Raw genomic sequence first — 21,800 nt, 5'->3', positions numbered from 1 at the left:
GGTTAGGGGGATTAGGTCCGACACTTTTAAGGGGTAAGGGTAATTAGTTGTGGACCGTTAGATCAAAATAAAGGAGGGCTGAGATTAGTTTAGTTCAAACGCCATCGTTTTGGGCTGGGGGAAGGCTAGACCGGATCTTTAGGGAGGTCTGGGCTTGGGTGGAGGAGAGTGAATTGGGCCATGGAGAGCTTTTGGCCCAATTTCAGGAACATGACCAAACATTTCTTTTAATTCCCTTTCTTTGTTCTTTCTTCTTTTCTTTTTCTTTTGATTTTTTTTAAAAATTCTAATTGAATTAAAATCCTAAACAAACTAAATAAAAATCCTAAATTAATCTATTTTGTAAAATTATCCTTAACTTATTTTCACTAATTTAAACGCTAATTAACTTAAAACTAAAGCTATTGCAAGTTCAAACTAAAAGCTAATTAATCTATTTTCACTAATCCTAAATTACTTACTTTAATTTTTATTTAATAAAATACTTAATTAATGTAATTAAATTCTAAATGCACATAAGATCTAAAATGCTATGCAATGAAGAATTAAATATTTTTGATATTTTTCATGACTTTAAAATATTAAACGTGCACAAAAATGCAACTAAATGCAAACAATTAACAAAAAGTTCCTAAAAAATTCTATAAAAAATTAAAAACAATTAGGAAAAAATATATTTATTGATTTTTGTAGGAGTATTTTCGGTTAGGAAAAAATTACGTGCTCACAGCTTCCCCTCTTTGCTCGAGAACATGAAGCGTTTTCAGGCAAAGATAAAGTGAGCAATTATGAGCAATATTTGCCCGTTGGAAACTCCATGGGAAACACTTTAAAAAGTTTGATCGAACCTTGCTTTGGAGGTTGCCTACATATCCTTGGCTATAAAGGAATCGGGTCAGTGTAGTTTTGGAAATTTCGGTAGCTGGGACTACCGAAAAAGCTGTGATTTAATTGTTGTTGCTGCTTGCTGAACTCGTTATTACACCAAAATGAAAATGAAAAAGACTAACTAAGCCTATCAGCTGCGAGTTACAAGATTCCTGTCTATGGGTCTTCTGAAGCTTGATCTTGAGTCTTGGCTGGTTCTTCACGCAGACTCTGATCTGAATCTTGATGCTTGATAGCTGTAGGTGCTAGTTCATCCTTTTTCGGCTTTTTCGGATCAAGACGGGACATGCAAAGCTTGTGACTTCAGACATGTTTTGAGCAGTCCCAATCTTTCTACTTCTGCACTTTGGATTCACTTCTTTTCTTTTTCTTTTCTTTATATTGGATTGAGACTTCTTCTTTTGGTCATCTCGAACCCTGTGCCTCGAGGTATAACCTTCTCAGGCACCAAAACAAACGAACGAACGAAATTTTTCTGCCCTAGTTTTCACTAGGAAAATTTCGTGAGTTATTTTTAATAAAACTCTATACTACATTATTGAAAGCAAATAAAAGGTCGGGATTGTGTACCCTTGAAAAAATAGAGATTAGGGAGTGGAGACCCTATACCTAAAAATAAAAGCAACTAGGGAGTGGGAGACCCTATGTTGGAAAAACGACCAGGGAGTGGAGACCCTATGTCTAAAAATCATCAACTAGGGAGTGGAGACCCTGTGTTGGAAAAACGACTAGGGAGTGGAGACCCTATATCTAAAAATCATCAACTAGGGAGTGGAGACCATATGTCTAAAAATCATCAATTAGGGAGTGGAGACCCTATGTTGGAAAAGCGACTAGGAAGTGGAGACCCTATGTCTAAAAATCATCAACTAGGGAGTGGAGACCCTATGTTGGAAAAGCGACTAGGGAGTGGAGACCCTATGTCTAAAAATCATCGAATAGGGAGTGGAGACCATATGTTGGAAAAGCGACTAGGGAGTGGAGACCCTGTGTTGGAAAAGCGACTAGGGAGTGAAGACCCTATGTTGGAAAAACGACTAGGGAGTGGAGACCTTATGTCTAAAAATCGTCAACTAGGGAATGGAGACCCTATGTTGAAAAAGAGATTATGGAGTGGAGACCCTATGTTTAAAAATCATCAACTAGGGAGTGGAGACCCTATGTCTAAGAATCATCAACTAAGGAGTGGAGACCCTATGTTGGAAAAACGACTAGGGAGTGGAGACCTTATGTCTAAAAATTACCAACTAGGGAGTGGAGACCCTATGATGGAAAAGCAACTAGGGAGTTGAGACCCTATGTCTAAAAATCATCAACTAGGGAGTGGAGACCCTATGTCTAAAAGTCATCAACTAGGGAGTGGAGACCCTACGATGGAAAAGTGACTAGGAAGTGGAGACCCTATGTTTAAAAATCATCAACTAGGGAGTGAAGACTCTATGTTGGAAAAGCGACTAGGGAGTGGAGACCCTATGTCTAAAAATCATCAACTAGGGAGTGGAGACCCTATGTTGGAAAAGCGACTAGGGAGTGGAACCTATGTCTAAAAATCATCAACTAGGGAGTTGAGACCCTATGTTGAAAAATGCAGCTAGGGATTGGAGATCTTATACTACCATGATTCTGAACTTTTTCTTCCTTTTTTTTTTATCATTTTAATCATCATTTTTTTTTTTCTTTTTTTTAATTTATTTCAGATAATGAGTAAATGCGGGAAAGAATTTTGGAGGAGACTTCCCTTTTTGGAGTTGTTGCTGCAAAGCTGTTTCTAGCCCTTGCGTAGTTTCTTTTTGGTTGTACCTGCTTCTTGCAAGGTTGCTTTTGTATTGCACCTGTTTCCTATTTTTTCAAACAAAGAACAATTTGTTAATCTGAAGCGGTGGTTGGTTTTGTGGCCTTGAATGTTTCGGTCACTTGATCTCGGCACTTTCAACTGCAACTGGTTATTTCCTAAATATCGATTGCATTTCTGACCCTGGAGAACCTCTAACTTTTCCGGACTTTTCCATGACGATTAGTCACGTGGGACTTAACCTTTCAACTTTATTTTGCCTTTGTGGGTATTTGACTTTGATTTCCTTCTCACGAGTTTTGATTTTGAAACATCGGCCATCATGGCCAATCGGAGTCGACTCAATGCACCTGTTGAGGATGAGTGCCTTCTTGAATATTGGCTCGTATCAGACAAAAACCCTGTAAATCAATCTTGCCATCCTTTCTTTGTCTTAGTTTCAGAACAGAACCGAAAGGTATTCAAAGAAAAGCAAACAATGAAATGGACAAATGAACTTAGATGAGAGGTATCCCTTTCGGGGAAAGGAAGGAAGGGCTTATCTGGAGTGCATGCGGACTTCAATGAACATGACATGGCTCTTGGACTGGATGCATGATCTGAGTAAATTGTCCAACTCTAAGAAATTCATCATAACTTATACCTCAAAATTGAGAAACCTTGCCAGGACTCTGTCGATGCCGATGGTTGTGAGGATCCCTTTTTCGATCAGTGGCGCCCTTTGTGGGTTTTCACCAGCTGACCTCTCTCATTTCTCTTCTCACCATCGCCTTATAGTGCTCTTTGCGAGTTTTCACTAACAAGACTCTCTCATTTTCAATTTCTCTACTTACCATCGCCTTACGGTGCTCGTGAGAGATTTCACTGATAAGACTCTCTCATTTTATTTCTCTCATTTTGTTGTATCAGATCCAAGTAACTGTATCTTCCAATTTGAACCTCTTTGCCGATCAATCAGAAGGACTTGAAAAGGATTTTGGGTTAAATTAATTTGGATTGAATTATAACTTTGGAACCTTTTAGGCGAAACCCTCGCCGAAACATTATAACTACTGCCCCAGTTTCAACTTTTGGGGAATGTGGATTTTTGTTTTGGTATGATTGAACCCAGAGAGAGGCTACCTGTATCCTTTCGGAATCAAGTCGAACGTAGCTCAAAGAACTTTTGTTTTTGGTTTCTTTTGGGTTTTTTAATGATAACTTACAGATTCCGAAGAGGATAACTAAAGAAAGGGAAATGACTCAAAGGGTTTGCAAGGGTTAGTAGTGTTTGGGTAGCGAGAATTAAAGTCTTCGTCATCCCAACCGGAGAGTATTAAAGTTGCATAAAGAGGTCAAACATAATACCTTTTGATCGCATATGCATTGCAGCTGCTTCGGGGTCATTTCCCTTGATATCACCCAAATACAACGCTCCCCTTGACAACACTTTTCTTATAATGTACGGACCTTTCCAATTTGGAGCAAATTTTCCTTTTGCTTCCTCATGATGTGGGAGAATACGTCTCAGAACGAGTTTCCCCACTTTGAATTTCTTGGGCCGCACTTTCTTGTTGTAGGCATGGGCCATTCTTTGTAGGTACAACCACCCATGGCAAGCTGCTGTCATCCCCTTTTCATCAATCATAATTAATTGTTCCAACCGGTTCTTGACCCATTTGCCATCCTCGATCTCAGCTTCAACAATGATTCGAAGAGAGGAAATCGCAACTTCTGTTGGTATTACGGCTTCAGTGCCATAAACCAATAAATAGGCGTGGCCCTAACTGATGTGCGCACGGTTGTGCAATATCCCAATAATGCAAAAGGTAGCTTTTCATGCCACTGTCTAGAACTTTGAATCATTTCTCTGAGGATCTTCTTCATATTCTTATTTACAGCTTCAACAGCGCCGGCTATAAGGGGTAGAGTTAGGATGCGTAATCTTAAATTGTTCGCATACCTCCCTCATCAAGTGGCTGTTCAGATTTGCAGCATTATCTGTAATGATAGCTTTAGGAATACCAAAACGACAAATAATGTTGGAATGCACGAAGTCCACCACCGCTTTCTTGGTGATGGCTTTGAAAGTGACTGCTTCAACCCACTTTGTGAAATAATCAATGGCAACCAAGATGAATTTGTACTCATTTGAAGCTTTCGGTTCGATTGGCCCAATGACATCTATACCCCAGGCAGCGAATGGCTAAGGTGCTGACATAGGATGCAACTCTGAAGGCGGTGCATGAATCAGGTCACCGTGAATCTGACACTGATGGCACTTCCAAACAAAACTGAAGCAATCCTTTCCCATGGTCATCCAGTAATAACCTGCCCGAAGGATTTTCTTTGCAAGGACATATCCAATCATGTGAGGCCCACATACCCCTGGAATGCACTTTGTTCATGATCTTTTCAGCTTCTAGGGCATCTACACACCTCAAAAGATTCAGATATGGAGTTCTTTTATACAAGACTTCTCCGCTGAAGAAGAAACCGCAAGCAAGCTTTCTAATGGTTTTCTTTTGGTCTCCACTAGCCTGCTCGGGATATTCCTTTGTTATCAAAAACCATTTGATATCATGATACCATGGCTGAACATCTGGTTTGATTTCAATTGTATTACAATAACCATGCCGTTCTCGAATTTGGATTTCCAGCGGGTCAATATGGACCTTGCCCGGATACGGCAGCATTGAGGCTAAAGTAGCTAGTGCATCAGCTAACTCATTATGGAATCAAGGAATATACCTGAATTCGACGGATTTGAACCATTTGCTAAGATCTTCCACATATTGCCTTTATGGAATAAGCTTGATATCTCGGGTTTCCCATTCACCCTGGGCTTGCCGAATGATCAAATCAGAATCTCCCATGATTAATAATTCTTCCGCATCCAGATCAACTGCCATGTTCATGCCCATGATGCAAGCTTCATACTCGGAAGTGTTGTTCGTACAGAAGAACCGAAGTCGGGATATGGCTGAATAGTGTTGACCAATGGGCGAAATCAAAATTGCCCCAATCCCGACACCTTTTGCATTTATAACTCCATCAAAGAACATTTTCCAAGCATTGGTGTCTTCTGGAATTACTTCAACTGAATTTACTTCCTCTTCCGGAAAGTATGTACTTAGGGGTTGGTATTTATCATCAATCGGGTTCTCAGCTAGATGATCCGCCAAGGCTTGAGCTTTCATCGCCGCGCGGGTGACATAGACAATGTCAAACTCAGTGAGCAGGATTTTCCATTTTGCTAACCTTCCTGTGGGCATTGGGTTTTGGAATATGTACTTCAGAGGATCCATTCTGGTTATGAGATATGTGGTGTAGGCCAAAAGATAATGTCTAAGCTTTTGGGCGACCTAAGTTAGGGCGCAACAAGTTCTTTCCAACAAAGTGTACTTGGCTTCATAACTAGTGAACTTCTTGCTCAGATAGTATATGGCTTGTTCTCTCTTCCCGGTCACATCATGTTGCCCTAGGACACAGTCGAAAGAATTTTCCAGGACGGTCAGGTACAAGAACAAAGGTCTTCCTCGCTCGGGTGGAACCAATACTAGCAGATTCGACAGATATTCTTTTATTTTATCAAAAGCTTCTTGACACTCATCTGTCCATTTGATCACCGCATCTTTCTTTAACAGTTTGAATATGGGCTCGCAAGTGGTAGTGATCTGAGCAATGAATCTGCTTATGTAATTCAATCTTCCTAGCAGACTCATGACCTCTTTCTTGGTTCTCGGAGGTGGCAAATTCCGGATAGACTTTATCTTTGTTGGATCTAACTGGATACCCCTCAGGCTGACTATAAACGCCAGAAGCTTTCTAGATGGAAAATGCACATTTAGCTGGGTTTAGTTTTAAATCATACTTGCGCAGACGCTCAAAGAACTTTCTCAAATCCTGCACATGGTCTTCCTTCATTCTGGATTTAATGATCATATCTACACCTCAATTTCCTGGTGCATCATGTCATGGAAGATGGCAGTCATAGCTCTCATGTAGGTTGCCTTGGCATTTTTCAAACCAAATGGCATGACCCTGTAACAGTAAGTGCCCCATGGTGTGGTGAAAGCCGTCTTTTCTGCGTCTTCTTCATCCATCAGAACCTGGTGGTACCCAGCATAACAATCCATGAAAGATTATATCTCATGTTTGGCACAGTTGTCAACAAGAATGTGGATGTTTGGTAATGGAAAGTTATCCATCAGAACCTGGTGGTACCCAACATAACAATCCATGAAAGATTGTATCTCATGTTTGGCACAGTTGTCAACAAGAATGTGGATGTTTGGCAGTGGAAAGTTATCCTGGGGCTTGACTTGTTCAAATCTTGATAATCAGCGCACACTCGGGTTTTCCCATCTTTCTTTGGCACTAGGACTATATTAGCCAACCTTGTGGTGTATCGGACCACTCGGATCACACTAGCTTTCAATTGCTTGGTGACTTCTTCTTTGATCTTATCACTGATGTTCATTTTGAACTTTCTTTGCTTTTGCTGGATAGGTGGATAAGTCGGCAATCATGTACTACCAAATCAACACTCAGTACTGGCATATCATCATAAGACCATGCAAACACGTCTTTGAACTCAAACAAAAGTTGGATCAATGCATCTCTAGTTCTTTTATCGGTGTGAATGCTTATCATGGTTTCCCGAACCTCTTGTGTACTACCCAAATTAACTGGCTTGGTTTCATTTAAGTTTGGCTTAGGCTTATTCTCAAATTGTTCCAATTCTCGATTTATTTCCCTAAAAGCCTCATCTTCATCATATTCCGGTTCTTGATTCATTATTTTACATTAGACAGTGTTTTAGGATCTGGGCATGAAGTCCGCAAGCATGTCATGTTATTTAAGTCCGTATTATTAGAACTGAAAAGAAAAAGATAAGAAAAAAAGAAAAATCAGAATAAAGAAAAAGGAGACATCCATTGACGGTGAAATATTGATTTCATTTCATTGAATTGAAGATAAAAGGGTTTACATCGAAATCAAAAGACAACAAAGTAAAATATTCGAGTTACACCCTGAAATAACTCGTAATATAGAAAAGATGGCAAGACTGGACTACCAGGATTCTCGCCTGATAGGGAATGGGTAGCTTTCCAATTCTGAAGCTTGGCATTTGGTCCCATGTACAACACCTCAGCAGTGCTCGTGCCTTCCCCCGGCTGGACCATGTGGGATTCATACAACATCTATTTTATGGCTTCACAAATATCCTCAATCTCTTCGGCCGTGAAGGCCTCTTCTTCCTCTTCTTCTACATACTTGGGTTTAACAAATGACTTGGCGAGATGCGGAACGGGCTGGGGCAGGACCCATCCATTTTTCTTGCGGTCATCAGCCCATCTTATATCAGTATTTGTATCTTGGAAACCTACGCCGAAGAACTTCTTATTGGCGGTCGAAGTGATAGGCTCTGTGATGCCTTGTAGAGATACCCCGAGCCCTTTTCCGGGCTTGTACCCATGTTTAATCATTTCACTAGAAACCATGAAAGATGCATTAGATAAGCAAGGTTGAGGGAACGGGGCCCCTTCTTCGCATTGGTCAGCGACCACAATTTCGAAGGCTTGATAGACAATGTGCTCACTTCCCTCTCTAGCTTCGAGACATAGGACTGAAGGATCCCTGTAAATGGACTGTTCATCCTCCCCATGGACAACAAATTCTTGGTTTTCGTGTTAAAACTTGACCATTTGGTGGAGAGTGGAAGGCACAGCCGTTGCAGCACGGGGCCAATGGTCAAAATCAAATCTATTTCCCCTATTGTATCTCGCTTGACGCCATCAAAAAAGCGCACACAGACATTGTTTGGTCGAATTCTTTATATTCTAATTCCATCCTCTGGAGCATTGAGAGAGGGCAAATGTCGACCCCGGACCCACCATCTAGCATGACCCTCTTCACATAATAACCTTAGCATTTGACTGTTAAGTGAAGGGCTTTGTTGTGGGCGGCTCCCTCTGGGGCAAGTCATCGCGGCTGAATGAAATCCTGTTGACTTCGAAGAATCGTTCAGCCATTCTCTCCAATTGTTCGACTGAAGTTTCAAACAGGACATATGCCTCGTTCAATGTTTTCAAGAGTACCTTCTGATGTTCATTTGAGCTCAACAGCAGGGATAAAAGCGAAACCTGGGAAGGAGTCTTCCTGAGTTGATCAATTATGGCATATTCCGAAGTTTTCATTTTTCGGAAAAACTCTTCTGCTTCCTCGGCGCTCACAGGCTTCTTGGGTGGAAACCGTTTATCCTTGTTCAGTTTTAGCTTCTTTAGCTCTTCTGGGTTGTGGTACTTCCCAGATTGGTTCATTTTGTTCACCTCTCCCATAATCTCCTTCCCCTTGTAAGTAGCTACTGTTATGTTATAATTCCAGGGGACTGTTGTGGGGTTTCTAATAGGGCTCTGTGGTGCGCGGCTGATAACCATGGGCTCAGTCAGCCTTGGTGGAATTTCCGGCTCCCTCTCCACATAAGTCCCTCTTAGCACATACAACTTTGGCATATTCAGCGTGGATTTTCTTTACTCAAATCTTTTGGGAGTATTCAACATGAGCTTTTCTTTCCTTGAGGCCCTAGGAACATAGAGAATTGCGTCCTTAGCAGGCGCTGCCCCAGTTTTTGTTTCTACAGCTTTTACTATGACTTGAGGAATTGGAGTGATTTTCTTCTCATTTCTGGCTTGTTTCGCTGCCGCTTTAAGTCTTGCCTCTGAATTGGCAATGGCGATGATAGATTTCAATGCTGGATCAAACTCTTTATCATCACAAATCATTCCAATGACCGACCCATTGTTGTGAGCCGGTAATGGATTATTAGTCACATTGGAGACTTCCTCGTCCCTCAGCACAACTCGTTTTTGTTTTATCAAATTCTCAACTGCCCTCTTGAGAGTCCAACAATCCTCCGTATCATGAGCCTCTGCCCCAAAATGATAGGCACACCTAGTACCGAGCCGATATAATGGAAATCCCAAATTTTGCGGGTTTGGAGGCACAGGTTGCAATAGACCCATCTAGATTAATTTTGGAAATAGGCTAGAGTAGAACTCACCAATAGGGATGAAGTCGTTTCTCCTGGGAGGCTCACGGGGCATGTATTATGTTGGTAATTGTTTTGTGGTGGACGGGGGTTATATGGAGCTTGGTGAGGATGGTTATTTCTAGGATGTGGAGCTCGGTTTTGTTGTAGTGCTGTTGTGGTCGTGTATAGGGTTGGGCATTCATCACCGCATAGGGGGCAGTGCCATGACATATGATACATCTTGATGAGGGTAGTAGTGTTGTGGGGTTCTAGGAGGTAGGTAGGAATGATCACATGATCGATGGGGGCCTCTCGAACCTGAAGCCATCATGGCTCCTTCTTCCCTCTTCTTTCGATTTTCTTAACCTCTTGAGCTGTTCAGGATGGCTTGGGAGGTGGATCTCAAAGCAGGTTGACTTATGATTTGACCAGTTTTCAGGCCATTTTCTACCATTTCTCCGATTTTTATAGCCTCTGCAAAAGGTTTGCCCATGGGAGACATCATGTTTTGAAAGTAATCGGCCTCTTGGGCCTGCAAGAAAACATTGACCATTTTTGTTTCATCCATAGGCGATTTCACTCTGGCTGCTTGCTCACGCCACTTGATAGCATATTCACGTAAGCTTTCCGCGGTTCTCTTCTTGAAATTGGTTAGGGAATTCCTATCTAGAGCTATATCAACATTATATTGAAATTGCCTGACGAAATCTCGAGCCAAGTCATCCCATATATGCCAATGGGAGATGTCCTGGTCCATGTACCATTCTGGCGTAATTCCCGTCAAGCTCTCCCTGAAATAGGCCATCAAAAGTTCTTCTTTTCCACCCGCCCCTCTCAGCTGATTGCAATATCTTTTTAGATGAGCGATCGTGTCTCTATGCCCGTCGTACTTTTTGAATTTTGGCTTTTTAAATCCAACGGGCAAATGAACTTGAGGAAACATGCATAGATCGGAGTACGAGACACTCTTTTGACCACTCAGGCCTTGCATGTTCTTAAGACTTTGTTCGAGGCTTTTAATCTTCCGAGCCATTTCTTCTTGCTCGTGATTTCTTGCCGTTCTTTCCTGTTCCATTCGAGACTCGTATTGTGGGTGCTGAGGGTGGGAGTTTGGGGTGACATAAGCCGTGTCTAGCTGAAATTGCGAAACATGAAAAGTGAAAGTTGGAGGCTCAAAGCATGGTCTTGGTACTGTTGGTTGTGTCGTAGTACAGACTGGTGGTGCGGTGAACACTGTAGAAGGTACTCTTGGGAACGGTGCCTGGGGGCAAACCTCAGAAGGCATACCGGTAAAATTGGCTGATATAGTAGGGTACCCAAATTGGACGAATAGGTTGGTTACGGGGATGGGGACGTTGGTGGTTCCACTCGTTCTGGGAAGCAGTTCAGGAAATCTGGGGATTGTACTGGGCGGTTCTTTACCATTGTACCAAGCGTCCCACATCTCTAACATCGGCAACGCAACCTTCTATTTTCTTCAGCAGCTGCTGATTCTGACAGTGGGATAACCGATACCGGGCTATCCTCAAGCTCAATAATTGGTAGGTAACTTTCGGAAGCCATAGGAACACTACCTTTGGATCTTGTGAAGTAAGGATGGGAAGCCAGATTACCACAAAATCAACCACCTGAAACAGGACTTGTCTTAATTGCAAACACAACAAACCGGTTAGTTTGAGAAATTTAACAGATAGGGAAGCACATATTAGGGATGCAATGCACCTGAACAGTTAAATGTTTCTAAATGTTTTTGTAACGGTTGTGTGTTTCATCCCGACTTTGCTATCTCTTTTCTCAGATTCCAAATCCTGATTCTTTTTCTTTCTCTTTTGTTGTTTTTTGCTCTTTTCTTTCTTTTTCCTTTTTCTTTCTCTCTTTTTTTAAATACTTTTTTGATTTATTTTTCACTCATATGGTATATGGTTATGATCGAATCCGATGGGGATTGCCTACGTATCACAATGCCGCATGAATCAGATCATTACGTAGTTCAGGGAATAAATGCGGAATAAAAGAAAAGAAAATTTTTGGGTTTTTTCGACATTTCATTAAATAAAATCTTTTTTGGTTTTTCTATTACAAAGGCTTGGAAATACTGACGATTAAATAAAAAACATACAAACTCAAAACAGAAAAACAAACAGACTTGAAAAGACGAATAGAATCGAAAAAGTAGAATACAGACTCAAAGGCAAAAAAGGCCAAGAATACATAAGAGCCTCCAATGGTACTCCGGGGGCCCGCAGGACATCAGTAGGTCTCGACGCGGGCCTGGGTGCAATCTCTTCTTAAAGGTACTCTAAATCAGCCATCAGCCATCACCTGATGGACAAAGGTCATCAAAGCAGCAAACAACATGGACCTGGTCATATCTTCGCATTCATGGCACTTCATTACAACATAATCAGCGATTTCTTTAATCCTCATTCTAATGACACCCTTTTCTTGAAGCAGGTGTCCAATTTGCTACTGAGCCTCCAACACCTGCGTGGCTGTATGGCTTTGGTCTTGCAATTGTTGTATGTCTTCTTCCAATCGAGAAATCAATGTATAGCAATGCTCTCTTTCCGTTTTGAAATTCTTTGCTTGCTGGACCATTTCATTTTCAAAAGTAGTCAGCTTTTTCTTTAAGATTGTGACTCCTCTGTCATACTTTTGCTTTAAGTGTTGAACAAACCCTATCCGTTCTTCTGCGCTCTTTGTCAATTTTGCCCGAGATTTTGCCAATTCATCCTCGTCCTTTGCCAGATCAAATCTATAATCATGCACTTTTCGCCTCAGATTTCTTATGAGTTTTTCATCTTTTTCGCTTCTTAGCATGTTTATAGCGGCTATTTTCGTTTTCTGAATCTAAGCCCGGAGGGCTTCGTTTTTCTGAGCCAACTTTTTCTTTTCCCCTTCATGCTCAGCAACCTGCAAACTACTATCAAATTTGAGGTTTCTGATTTGATCCTCTAGTTTGCTTATAGTGGTCTGGTAGTTCTTCTCTTTAGCTAACCAAACCCACTGTTCTTGCGCTCCATCGGTGAATTGTTGGACATGGGGATTTTTGGTGGGCTATTCCGGCTCTTGATCGACTCGAACTCTCTTACCATACCAGACCGTGTAGTTAGATTCTACTTCACCCGAGGACAAATCCTGTACTTGAGTCTGTGGCTCCAGAAACCTACATTTGTGTCAAATCTGGCGAACCTTTTCTTCTGGGAATGCGGCTTTTGGGCATAGTTCAATAACCTGTGGACTCAAATCTTCATCATGAGGGACTGTTTGGTATCTTCCCAATTGGCGTAGGACCCGATGCGGAACATATGGCTGAATACTTGTCACGACCCCAATTTGCCCTCCGTGAACTATCGTGACGGCACCTAGTCTCTACGACTAGGTAAGCCTAACAAATGCGGAGAAAGAAACAATTGCAGAAAGAAAATAATTAAAAACCGAGATAACAAAGTTATACAGTGTTTAAGATGTCGTCTGGCATATAACAGTACAAGAATCTCAATCTAACACTCCCAAAATCCGGAACCCCATGAATCACAAGCTAAAAGATTACATAATAAGCTCTAACTCCAGAAATGTCTACCAACAAGGGAAATGCAGAAAGGGCTATACTAGTACTGAGAATAGGAAGGGACTCTTCGGTCTGCGGACGCAACAGATATACCTCGGAGTCTCTACAAAGCGCTTCACCTCAAGTGTGATAAGACTGAGTGGAAGTACCTGGATCTGCACATGAAAAACATGCGCAGGAAGGGCATGAGTACACCATAACGGTACTCAGTAAGTGCCAAGCCTAACCTCGGTCGGGTAGTAACGAGGAAGGTCAGGGCCTACTGAGGTTAAAGGAAATACAAGATATAACAGTGTAGAATAAGAAAATATACTTAAGTGCAACAGTAAAAAGTAACACATGATAGAAGAACAACAACAACTTTAACAGAGACAAAGTAATCATGGAAATAAATACAGCTCAACGCAGAGATAACAACCGGGGGATCTCCCAGGATACCGTCTTGTAGTCCCCAAATATAAATATCCAGTGGATCTCCCAGGTGCAGTCCCGTAGTCCAACTCATAATGTACGGGGATCTACCGGAGTCCTGATCCGTAGTCCCAAATGTAAATATCCAGTACTGGGGGAATCTACCGGGTGCAGTCCTGTAGTTCCAATATAAAAGTGTAGGGGGATCTCCCGGATTACAATTCCGTAGTCCCAAAGTAAACATACAGGGAGATTTCCCAGGATACCGTCCCGTAGTCCCAAAGTAAGCACACAGCAGCAACAAAAAAGAATACTCAATTTAATTCAAATCTCCATGCCAAAGTAAAACAGGTATTTCTAGCCTAGCATGCTGCACATAATCCAAATAAGGCACTTTGAGCAAGTAAATCAATTAAGTCAACTAAACATGCTTCCCTAGGCTAATAGCAGGCTTAAATTACACACGGTATGAACAGGAAAAAGGAAATCACATTTATAGTTACTTAACGAAAATGGATCTTCAACAATTAGCACAAGTACGCACTCGTCACCTCACGTACAAGGCATTTCAATTATCAACAAACCAAATCCTAAGGGGAGTTTCCCCCACACAAGGTTAGACAAGCCACTTACCTCGAACCGGCTCAAAGTCAATCTGAAACCACGTTCTTGCCACGAGTACTCGACTCCAAATGACCCAAATCTATTCAATTCAATTGCATAATGTAAATAACACTTCAAGTAACTGATTCTACAAATAAATTCTAAGCTAATACGCGAAATTAGGTAAAATGACCAAAACGCCCTCCGGGCCCACGTCTCGGAATCGGATAAAATTTACATTTTCAGAATTCTCATACTCTCACGAGTCTAACCATACCAAAATTATCCAAATCCAATGTCAAATTCCCAATCAAAATACAAAATTTAGGTCTAAGAACTTTCTCCAAATTTTTCCCCAATTTTCATCTCAAATTCGAAATTAAACGATAAAACTAACAATAGATTAATGGAATACAACTAGAAAGGGGTAAGGAATTGTTACCCAATGATCTTCTCTTCAAAAACCCCACAGAATCGCCCTACCCCGAGCTCCAAATTGATTTTTCCAAGTTATGAACTGAACCCTCGAAATTTCATATTTCTGCCCAGCGATTACCGCATCTGCGGTCAAGGGAGCGCACCTGCAGCCCCGCACCTGCGGAAAAGGCATCGCAGGTGCGAAATTCACTTAACGGGCTGGGTCCGCATCTGCGATCGCTTGGCCGCATCTGCGGCTCCGCATTTGTGATCACCTAGCCGCACCTGCGGTCCTGGAGCCTTGGCCAAATTTCGCTTCTGCGATCACCTAGCCGCTTCTGCGGCATTGCAACTACGGTCCCACACACGCAGGTGCGGTTACGACAGGTCCAGCAAACTCAGATTCTTCCTAAGTCCTATTTAACTTCCGTTAAGCACCTGAAACTCACCCTAGGCCCCCGGGACCTCAACAAAACATGCCAACCAATCCTAAAACATCATTCAAACTTGGTCCAACCTTCGGATTGCTCAAAACAACATCAAAACGCCAATTTAACATCGGATTCAAGCCTAAGAACTTCAAAAACTTCCAAATTACGCTTTCGATCAAAAAGTCTATCAAACCTCGTCCGAATGACCTGAAATTTTGCACACACATCACATTCAACACTACGGAGCTTCTCCAACTTCCGAAATTCCATTCCGACCTTGATATGAAAATCTCACTATCGAAAATTAAATCCTCCCAGAAACTCATAATAGCAGAAAAAAACACGGAGAATGCATTTAATAGGGGATCGAGGCATTAATTCTTAAAACGACCGAGCGGTACAATACTCCAAAGACCCATCAATAAAAGAAAGCACACTCCAGCAAACATGTAAATAACCTCATTGACCGGGAGCCAATCGAAAGTCCACTCAATTCGGTTTGCGGTCAAAGAACCTAAATACGCGAACCATGCCTCAGTACCTTCTGGCAACTCATGACTGTTTACTCGGTTTCCATATTCTTTAATACAATTGAGTCTGGTCAGACCGTAGTTCATGTACCTTGGGCGATGGCAAAGATGTTCCACCAGCCACATTTGCAAAAGCAAGTTGCAACCCTCAAAGAACTTTGTCCCAGCTCGACAAATGGTTAAATCTCGATAAATATTTGCGAGAATCATCGGTATAAGAGTGTCATTGGCCTTTTTGACCATAAAGTTGGCCATTCCTATAACTCCCAATTCTATATGTCAGTCACTCCTTGGGCATATCAGAGTGCCTAAAAATGCAACTACTAATGCTAAACCTCTGCGTGCTTCCCATTTTTTTATTTCCCTGATGACTCAAACTAGTGTCCGGAGCCTTAAATCCGCAGGGGTCCCTATACTGGCTGTATAAGAAGTGGAATGTGCAGAATCCTCCGGCTAAATTTTCATCTTTAACCTGCCAGCTAATGCTCAGAAGGTCCAAAAACATATGAGGGGTTACAATTCTCGGTGCTACTAGATATTGGTGCTTGAGATTCCCGTCAAGACCAGCATAACCTGCCATCTCCTCTAGCGTAGGGGTCAACTCAAAATTAGATGTGGAAAACATTGTGTGCCAGATCCCAAAACGGTATCAAAGCTTCAATTATATCAACCCTGAGTTTAATTTTCAGAAGACCGGTGAGCCCACCAAAAGCCTTTGTCACAAAACGCTTGCTGACCTCCCCCGGGTCGTTCCACCACATGTGGAGTCCTAATGGAATCTCATCTACGACTCGAAAAGGTAAGTTCTCAATGGTGCTCATTCTGCACATTTTATTATTAGGGTGACTGTTTAAAACATGTGAATTTCGTTTGAAAGATAACCAGAAAAGATTATTTTTGCAAAATTCAACTAAAAACAAATCACAGTTACTTTTGCAAATACGGCCCTTCAGCACTTCGGAAGGGAAGATTTTAGGACTGTGTTTGCTAAATGACCAAAAGCTAGAAAAAAGGGCCATAGGCGGCTATTATTGCAAAAACAACCTTCTGGCGTTCGATCGGGATATTTCTGGATATTTGGACAAAAGCGGAATCACCTAACTTTATTCACGACAAAATAACGACATTTTCATATTTTTGGTTATTTTTGCAAAAAGCGGGGCTGGACCTGATGAAGGTTGCCTACGTATCCCACATCCGGGGAGAATTAAACCCGCGTAGTTCAGTAAGTTTTGATGCAACAGAAAAATATGATTTATTTTGAAATGACTTTTCTTCTTTTTCTTTTTTTATTCAAAATTTCGGCAGTGTTTCGGGATATTTCGGATACCTGAATTTTAAAAAACGGGTGATTTTCTCTCTCCTACCTCAATCTTGGTTTTTCTTGATTTTCTTCCCTATTCTAGAATCCGGTCAACATACAAGCCGGAGCAAATAAATATACAAGTAGCACGTAAAATGTATCAGGATAGTCTTTTAGTTTTTGGGTACACCTGTCCTAGACGGACCCAATCCTGTGTTGAGTCCCCAAAGTCAAATGCACGTGATGTAAACAAGCATTCCTACTAGGGATCCGGCATGAGGCTATGTTGTTCTAGGTTTAAAACCTGGGTGTATTGTTCTAGACCTGGCTTACCCGAGCGGACAACTTGAGCTGAGGGGGGCAGCGTATCGGGAATATGGAAGCTTCACCGACTTTGCAACTTGTCCGAACCTCGTTCTAAAGTTAGGATATGACTCTAATAGTAAAGAAGCCACACGAAGCGCACGCTTCCCAATAGATTTATAAGACTCAGAGAGAAGAGGGTTTCATAACAGTTTATATACAATTCAAGCAATATCAAAGCGGTAAAACATAGCACTTAGCACACTAGGCTCAAACATGTAAAAAGATCAGATAATAAACACAGCCAAGTATCATAGTTATTCTAAGCTCGAATTCTTGAACCCTGAACCAGAGACTCTGGGCTCGGTCCCCAGCAGATTTAGAAGACTCAGAGAGAAGAGGGTTTCGTAACAGTTTATATACAATTCAAGCAATATCAAAGCGGTAAAAAGCGGCATTTAGCACATTAGGCTCAAACACGTAAAAAAATCAGATAATAAACACAACCAAGTATCACAATTATTCTAAGCTCGAATTCTTGAACCCTCAACCAGAGATTCTGAGTTTGGTCCCTAGCAGATTTAGAAGACTCAGAGAGAAGAGGGTTTCGTAACAGTTTATATACAATTCAAGCAATATCAAAGCGGGAAAAATCGGCATTTAGCACATTAGGCTCAAACACGTAAAAAATCAGATAATAAACACAGCCAAGTATTACAGTTATTCTAAGCTGGAATTCTTGAACCCTGAATCAGAGATTCTAGGTTCGGTCCGCAGCAGAGTCGCCAGAGCTGTAACACCTCCTTTTTCTTGAGGGGATAGGGAGTTTTTTTCAATAAAAGTGACATTAATCGAAATAGAATTACTTATTAGTTTAGAGTCGCCACTTGGAATAATTTATGGTGTCCCAAGTAACCAGTTTATTTTAAAATCTCAAATTGAGGAAATTGACTCTATTTTTTGGTCCGCGAACACAGAAGACTGGGTAAGGAATTCTGTTAACCCGGGAGAAGGTGTGAGGCACTCCCGAGTTTCGTGGTTTTAGCATGGTCGCTCAACTATGAATAATTGGCCTAATTATCTGATTTGTTACATGTTTAAAAACCTATTATGCATTTTTACCTTTTAACCGCTTTTAGTATTTATAGAATTTGCTTGAACAAGTCGCGATATCACGCACTCGTTTGTTTTTTTTACATATTGAGAATTGCGTCACGTGAAACGCACCCGCGATTTACAATACGCTTATTTTATTATTGTTTGAAATTGAGGTCGAGTCACGTGAAACGCAAACTCGAATTGGGGTTAGGTATCATGACTATGCCACGGGAACCGTGCCCATAATCACGATGATTTATTTAATCGCACCTAGAGAAAAGCTACGAATGCTCATGGTTTGAATATTTCCTATATTTGAGATTTTGGAAGGCCGCATATTATGAAAAAGTTGTTGTAGAGAAAGTGTATGATTTATGGGATCATTCATGAATTTAACTACAAATGAGTAGGGAGCGACAAAAGACGGGTCACTTTGGTTAATTCACATCCCAATCTTGAATAGGCTGATTCGTTTGTTAAGGGAAGACTGTTTTGGGCCTTTTAAAATCATTAAGCTAGTTATTGTGCGGCCCAACTAATACATTAAAATTAATGAACGTAAGCCTAGAAACGAACCTAGAAATCAAAATGCAAGTAAAAGTGTTTCTATAGAATATTAGAACAAACATACCAAAGTCTAGCATTAAATCCTAATCTATTTAATATTGCGTTCTCTACATTATTTGAGGCTAGAAGGGATAGTACAAACTAACAGTAAAACACACTGGACAATTTTATATAGTCTTGTGGCCAATTAACAGGTGAATCATTTGAAAACTTCAAAGCGAATGGTTCAAAAATGAAACAATTCATATCACAACGTTCAGTAATAATGAGGCTTGAGTCTTGAGGCTTCGGATCTTAAAACATATCATTATAAGAAAATAGGCTAACTATGGATTAAGCTAAACATGGATGTTCATTCTAAAAAATAAATTTGATTGAATCAAACTGCATGAAACTGTGATAGCATGAACGACATTCGAATTCAACCAAGGCAGTCTTCCGTTATACAAAACAATATCTAATCTAATTCTATGCTTTCAATCTGGTGACTTCTTCCCCTTTTCCAACCACTCCCAAATTTACAAAGATATAGCCATTTGGGCATCCTTCATAAACCTTTTTGGCCAATCTTGCAATTCCACAAATAATCAGCATGTTAGATTTGATCAGGCTATTTACAGGCAGGAGAAAAACAAAAAGCAGTACAAAGGTCAATCCAAACAAGACAAACTAAATAGCATTTTTATAGCAATCATGCTAAACTATAAGGCTAAAACACACAAGAATATCATTAAGACCAAGTTAGATCTGCCGCAAAGACGAACTTAACAACAAGGAAACCAACTAGCTACTTTAAGATTCAGGTCTATATGTTAAGAACACAACAGCACATTAACAAAAAGCAAATCAACATTCATTTTTTGAAACAGAATTATTGTACAGAATCGTGAGAAATACCTAAACAGCAGATGAGTCAGTTGAAAGCCAAATAACGGCTAAGAGGGAATGAAGGAAAAACAACAGAACTGAGCAGCAACCAAACAAAGGCAGCGATAGTAAACATCATCACCAGGATCAACAAAAATAAACCAGCAAATTTCTGGAACCAAGAGAATTCAAGGAACCCAAAACCCAAAGACCCAGCAACCAATTCAAAATCCACACAGACTTGGAGTAAAACCAGTAAAAGTGAAAAGAAGACCAGCTTTGAATTTTTTTGTTTGTTGTTTTCTATCTCTAGATTGAATTCTTATGAGTATTTTCTTTTGAGAACCAAAGAAAAAAAAAATGCAGAGAGTTTCGTGTGTAAAAAAATGACCCCCCCTCAATTCTAGATTTCTTATCCTTTTATAGAGTGTAGGGAGTCTGTTGTATGAGGGGAAGGAATATATGAGATGTCAGCTAGTTTTTTTGGAAATGAATCATCTTTTGCAATAATTTCTTGGACAGTTGTCCCTATTTTCAGATATTTAAATTTATTTTTCAGCATCTTTCTTAATAAATTGGGACAGATGTCCCTATCCTAGAAGCTTCTTTTATTTTTCCACTCTTAAAATTCTGTATTTTACCCTTTTTATCACTCCAAGTTTATCTAAATATACTTGAGTCCTTTCTAATACCTACTGACAGTTCTCAAAAGCTCAACAAGAAACCTCTTTATTTTCCTAATTCCCTCTCAATCCCTTTTTAAATTTTTCGTTAACTGAAAAATAAAAAAAGACTATCACGCAAATTGGAAATGCTAATGCAAAAGATGAAGCAATTAAATAATAAAAATCCTAATTCAAATATGTGACTAACTACTGTATTCAACTAATACTAACCATGCAAAACACACAATTAAACAAGTAATATGCCAAACGTCTAACCAAACTAAGAGACAAGAGGGCGCAAAACAAGAAATTAATGAAATTAACAAAGAAACAGATAAAGAGAAAAATTAAAAAAATTTACCACTCAAATGCTAGCTAAGAAGGACTGGTGATTGACCAAGCTCCAGCAGAAGAATCCGGTCAGTGTTCAATTTTGTCATATGAACACTAATTTAATACTCGAAAGCACATTTAGTGCTATATATGACAACTTTGAGCACTGAACATCAAAGGGAGTGAAATGTGATGGAAAACATTTGTTCTTGAAGACCTCATGAACTTAAAAATACCATGAAATAGTAGTTCGTAGATGGTCAAGGCAGCAGTCTTTGGTATTGAAGCTAAACAAACCATGACTCGAAGAAAAACATAAAGGAAGAGACTGAAGGTTTTCTTGATTTCCTCAAATCTAAAACTCAGGGCGTTTGGGTGATTTTATGGGAAAAATGATGATGGATTAGGGTTGAGGGGAAGATGAGGGTTATAAAGTGAAGTTTTGGGGAGGTTTGGGGTGGTGCCGCCGACCGGTGGTGGTGAGCGGTTTGAAGGCGGCTAGGGTTAAATTAGGGGTGATGGAGATGAAGAATGAAATAAATTTTAGGGGTTAGGGGGATCAGGTCTGACACTTTTAAAGGGTAAGAGTAGTTAGTTGCAGACCGTTGGATCAAAATAAAGGAGGGCTGAGATTAGTTTAGTCCAAACGCTGTCGTTTTGGGCTGGGGGAGGCTGATCGGATCTTTGGGGAGGTCTGGGCTTGGGTGGAGGAGAGTGAATTGGGCCATGGAGAGCTTTTGGCCTAATTTTATGAACAAGACCAAACATTTCCTTTAATTCCCTTTCTTTGTTCTTTCTTCTTTTTTTTTTCTTTTGATTTTTTTTAAAAAAAATTCTAACTAAATTAAAAATCCTAAACAAACCAAATAGAAATCCTAAATTAGATTCTAAATTTGTCACGACCCCAAAATCAACCCGGTCGTGATGGTGCCTATTATGAAACTAGGCCAGCCGACACTACCCTAAATCAAACCAATATTTTAAAATAAGACGTTTTAAACTATTA

At 40.5% G+C, this 21,800-nt stretch overlaps 1 protein-coding gene and 1 long non-coding RNA gene across 2 annotated transcripts; both read right to left on the bottom strand.

Moving 5' to 3' along the window:
• LOC109232896 lies at positions 4,563–5,355 on the bottom strand. The gene is made up of 2 exons (XM_019398590.1): positions 5,046–5,355; positions 4,563–4,660 (listed from the first exon to the last, which is right to left on the bottom strand). The coding sequence occupies exons 1-2, from the start codon at positions 5,353–5,355 to the stop codon at positions 4,563–4,565; spliced, it is 408 nt and encodes a 135-aa protein (XP_019254135.1).
• On the bottom strand, positions 19,152–21,333 carry LOC109236880. The gene is made up of 2 exons (XR_002069560.1): positions 20,823–21,333; positions 19,152–19,497 (listed from the first exon to the last, which is right to left on the bottom strand). It is a non-coding gene; the product is annotated as an uncharacterized LOC109236880 (long non-coding RNA).

Source organism: Nicotiana attenuata, chromosome 1 (assembly GCF_001879085.1).
Source record: "Nicotiana attenuata strain UT chromosome 1, NIATTr2, whole genome shotgun sequence".
Classification (NCBI taxonomy): domain Eukaryota; kingdom Viridiplantae; phylum Streptophyta; class Magnoliopsida; order Solanales; family Solanaceae; genus Nicotiana; species Nicotiana attenuata.
The sequence above is the reverse complement of the archived record's forward strand: the minus strand, read 5'-3'. Positions and strand labels throughout refer to the sequence as shown.

Excerpts from the sequence above, each read along its gene's own strand:
- LOC109232896 (XM_019398590.1), bottom strand. The coding sequence starts at position 5,355 with ATGCTGCCGTATCCGGGCAAGGTCCATATTGACCCGCTGGAAATCCAA. Across the intron at positions 4,661-5,045 it reads GAACAAAGTGCATTCCAGGG|ATAATGCTGCAAATCTGAAC; the intron begins GTATGTGGGCCT and ends CTATCATTACAG.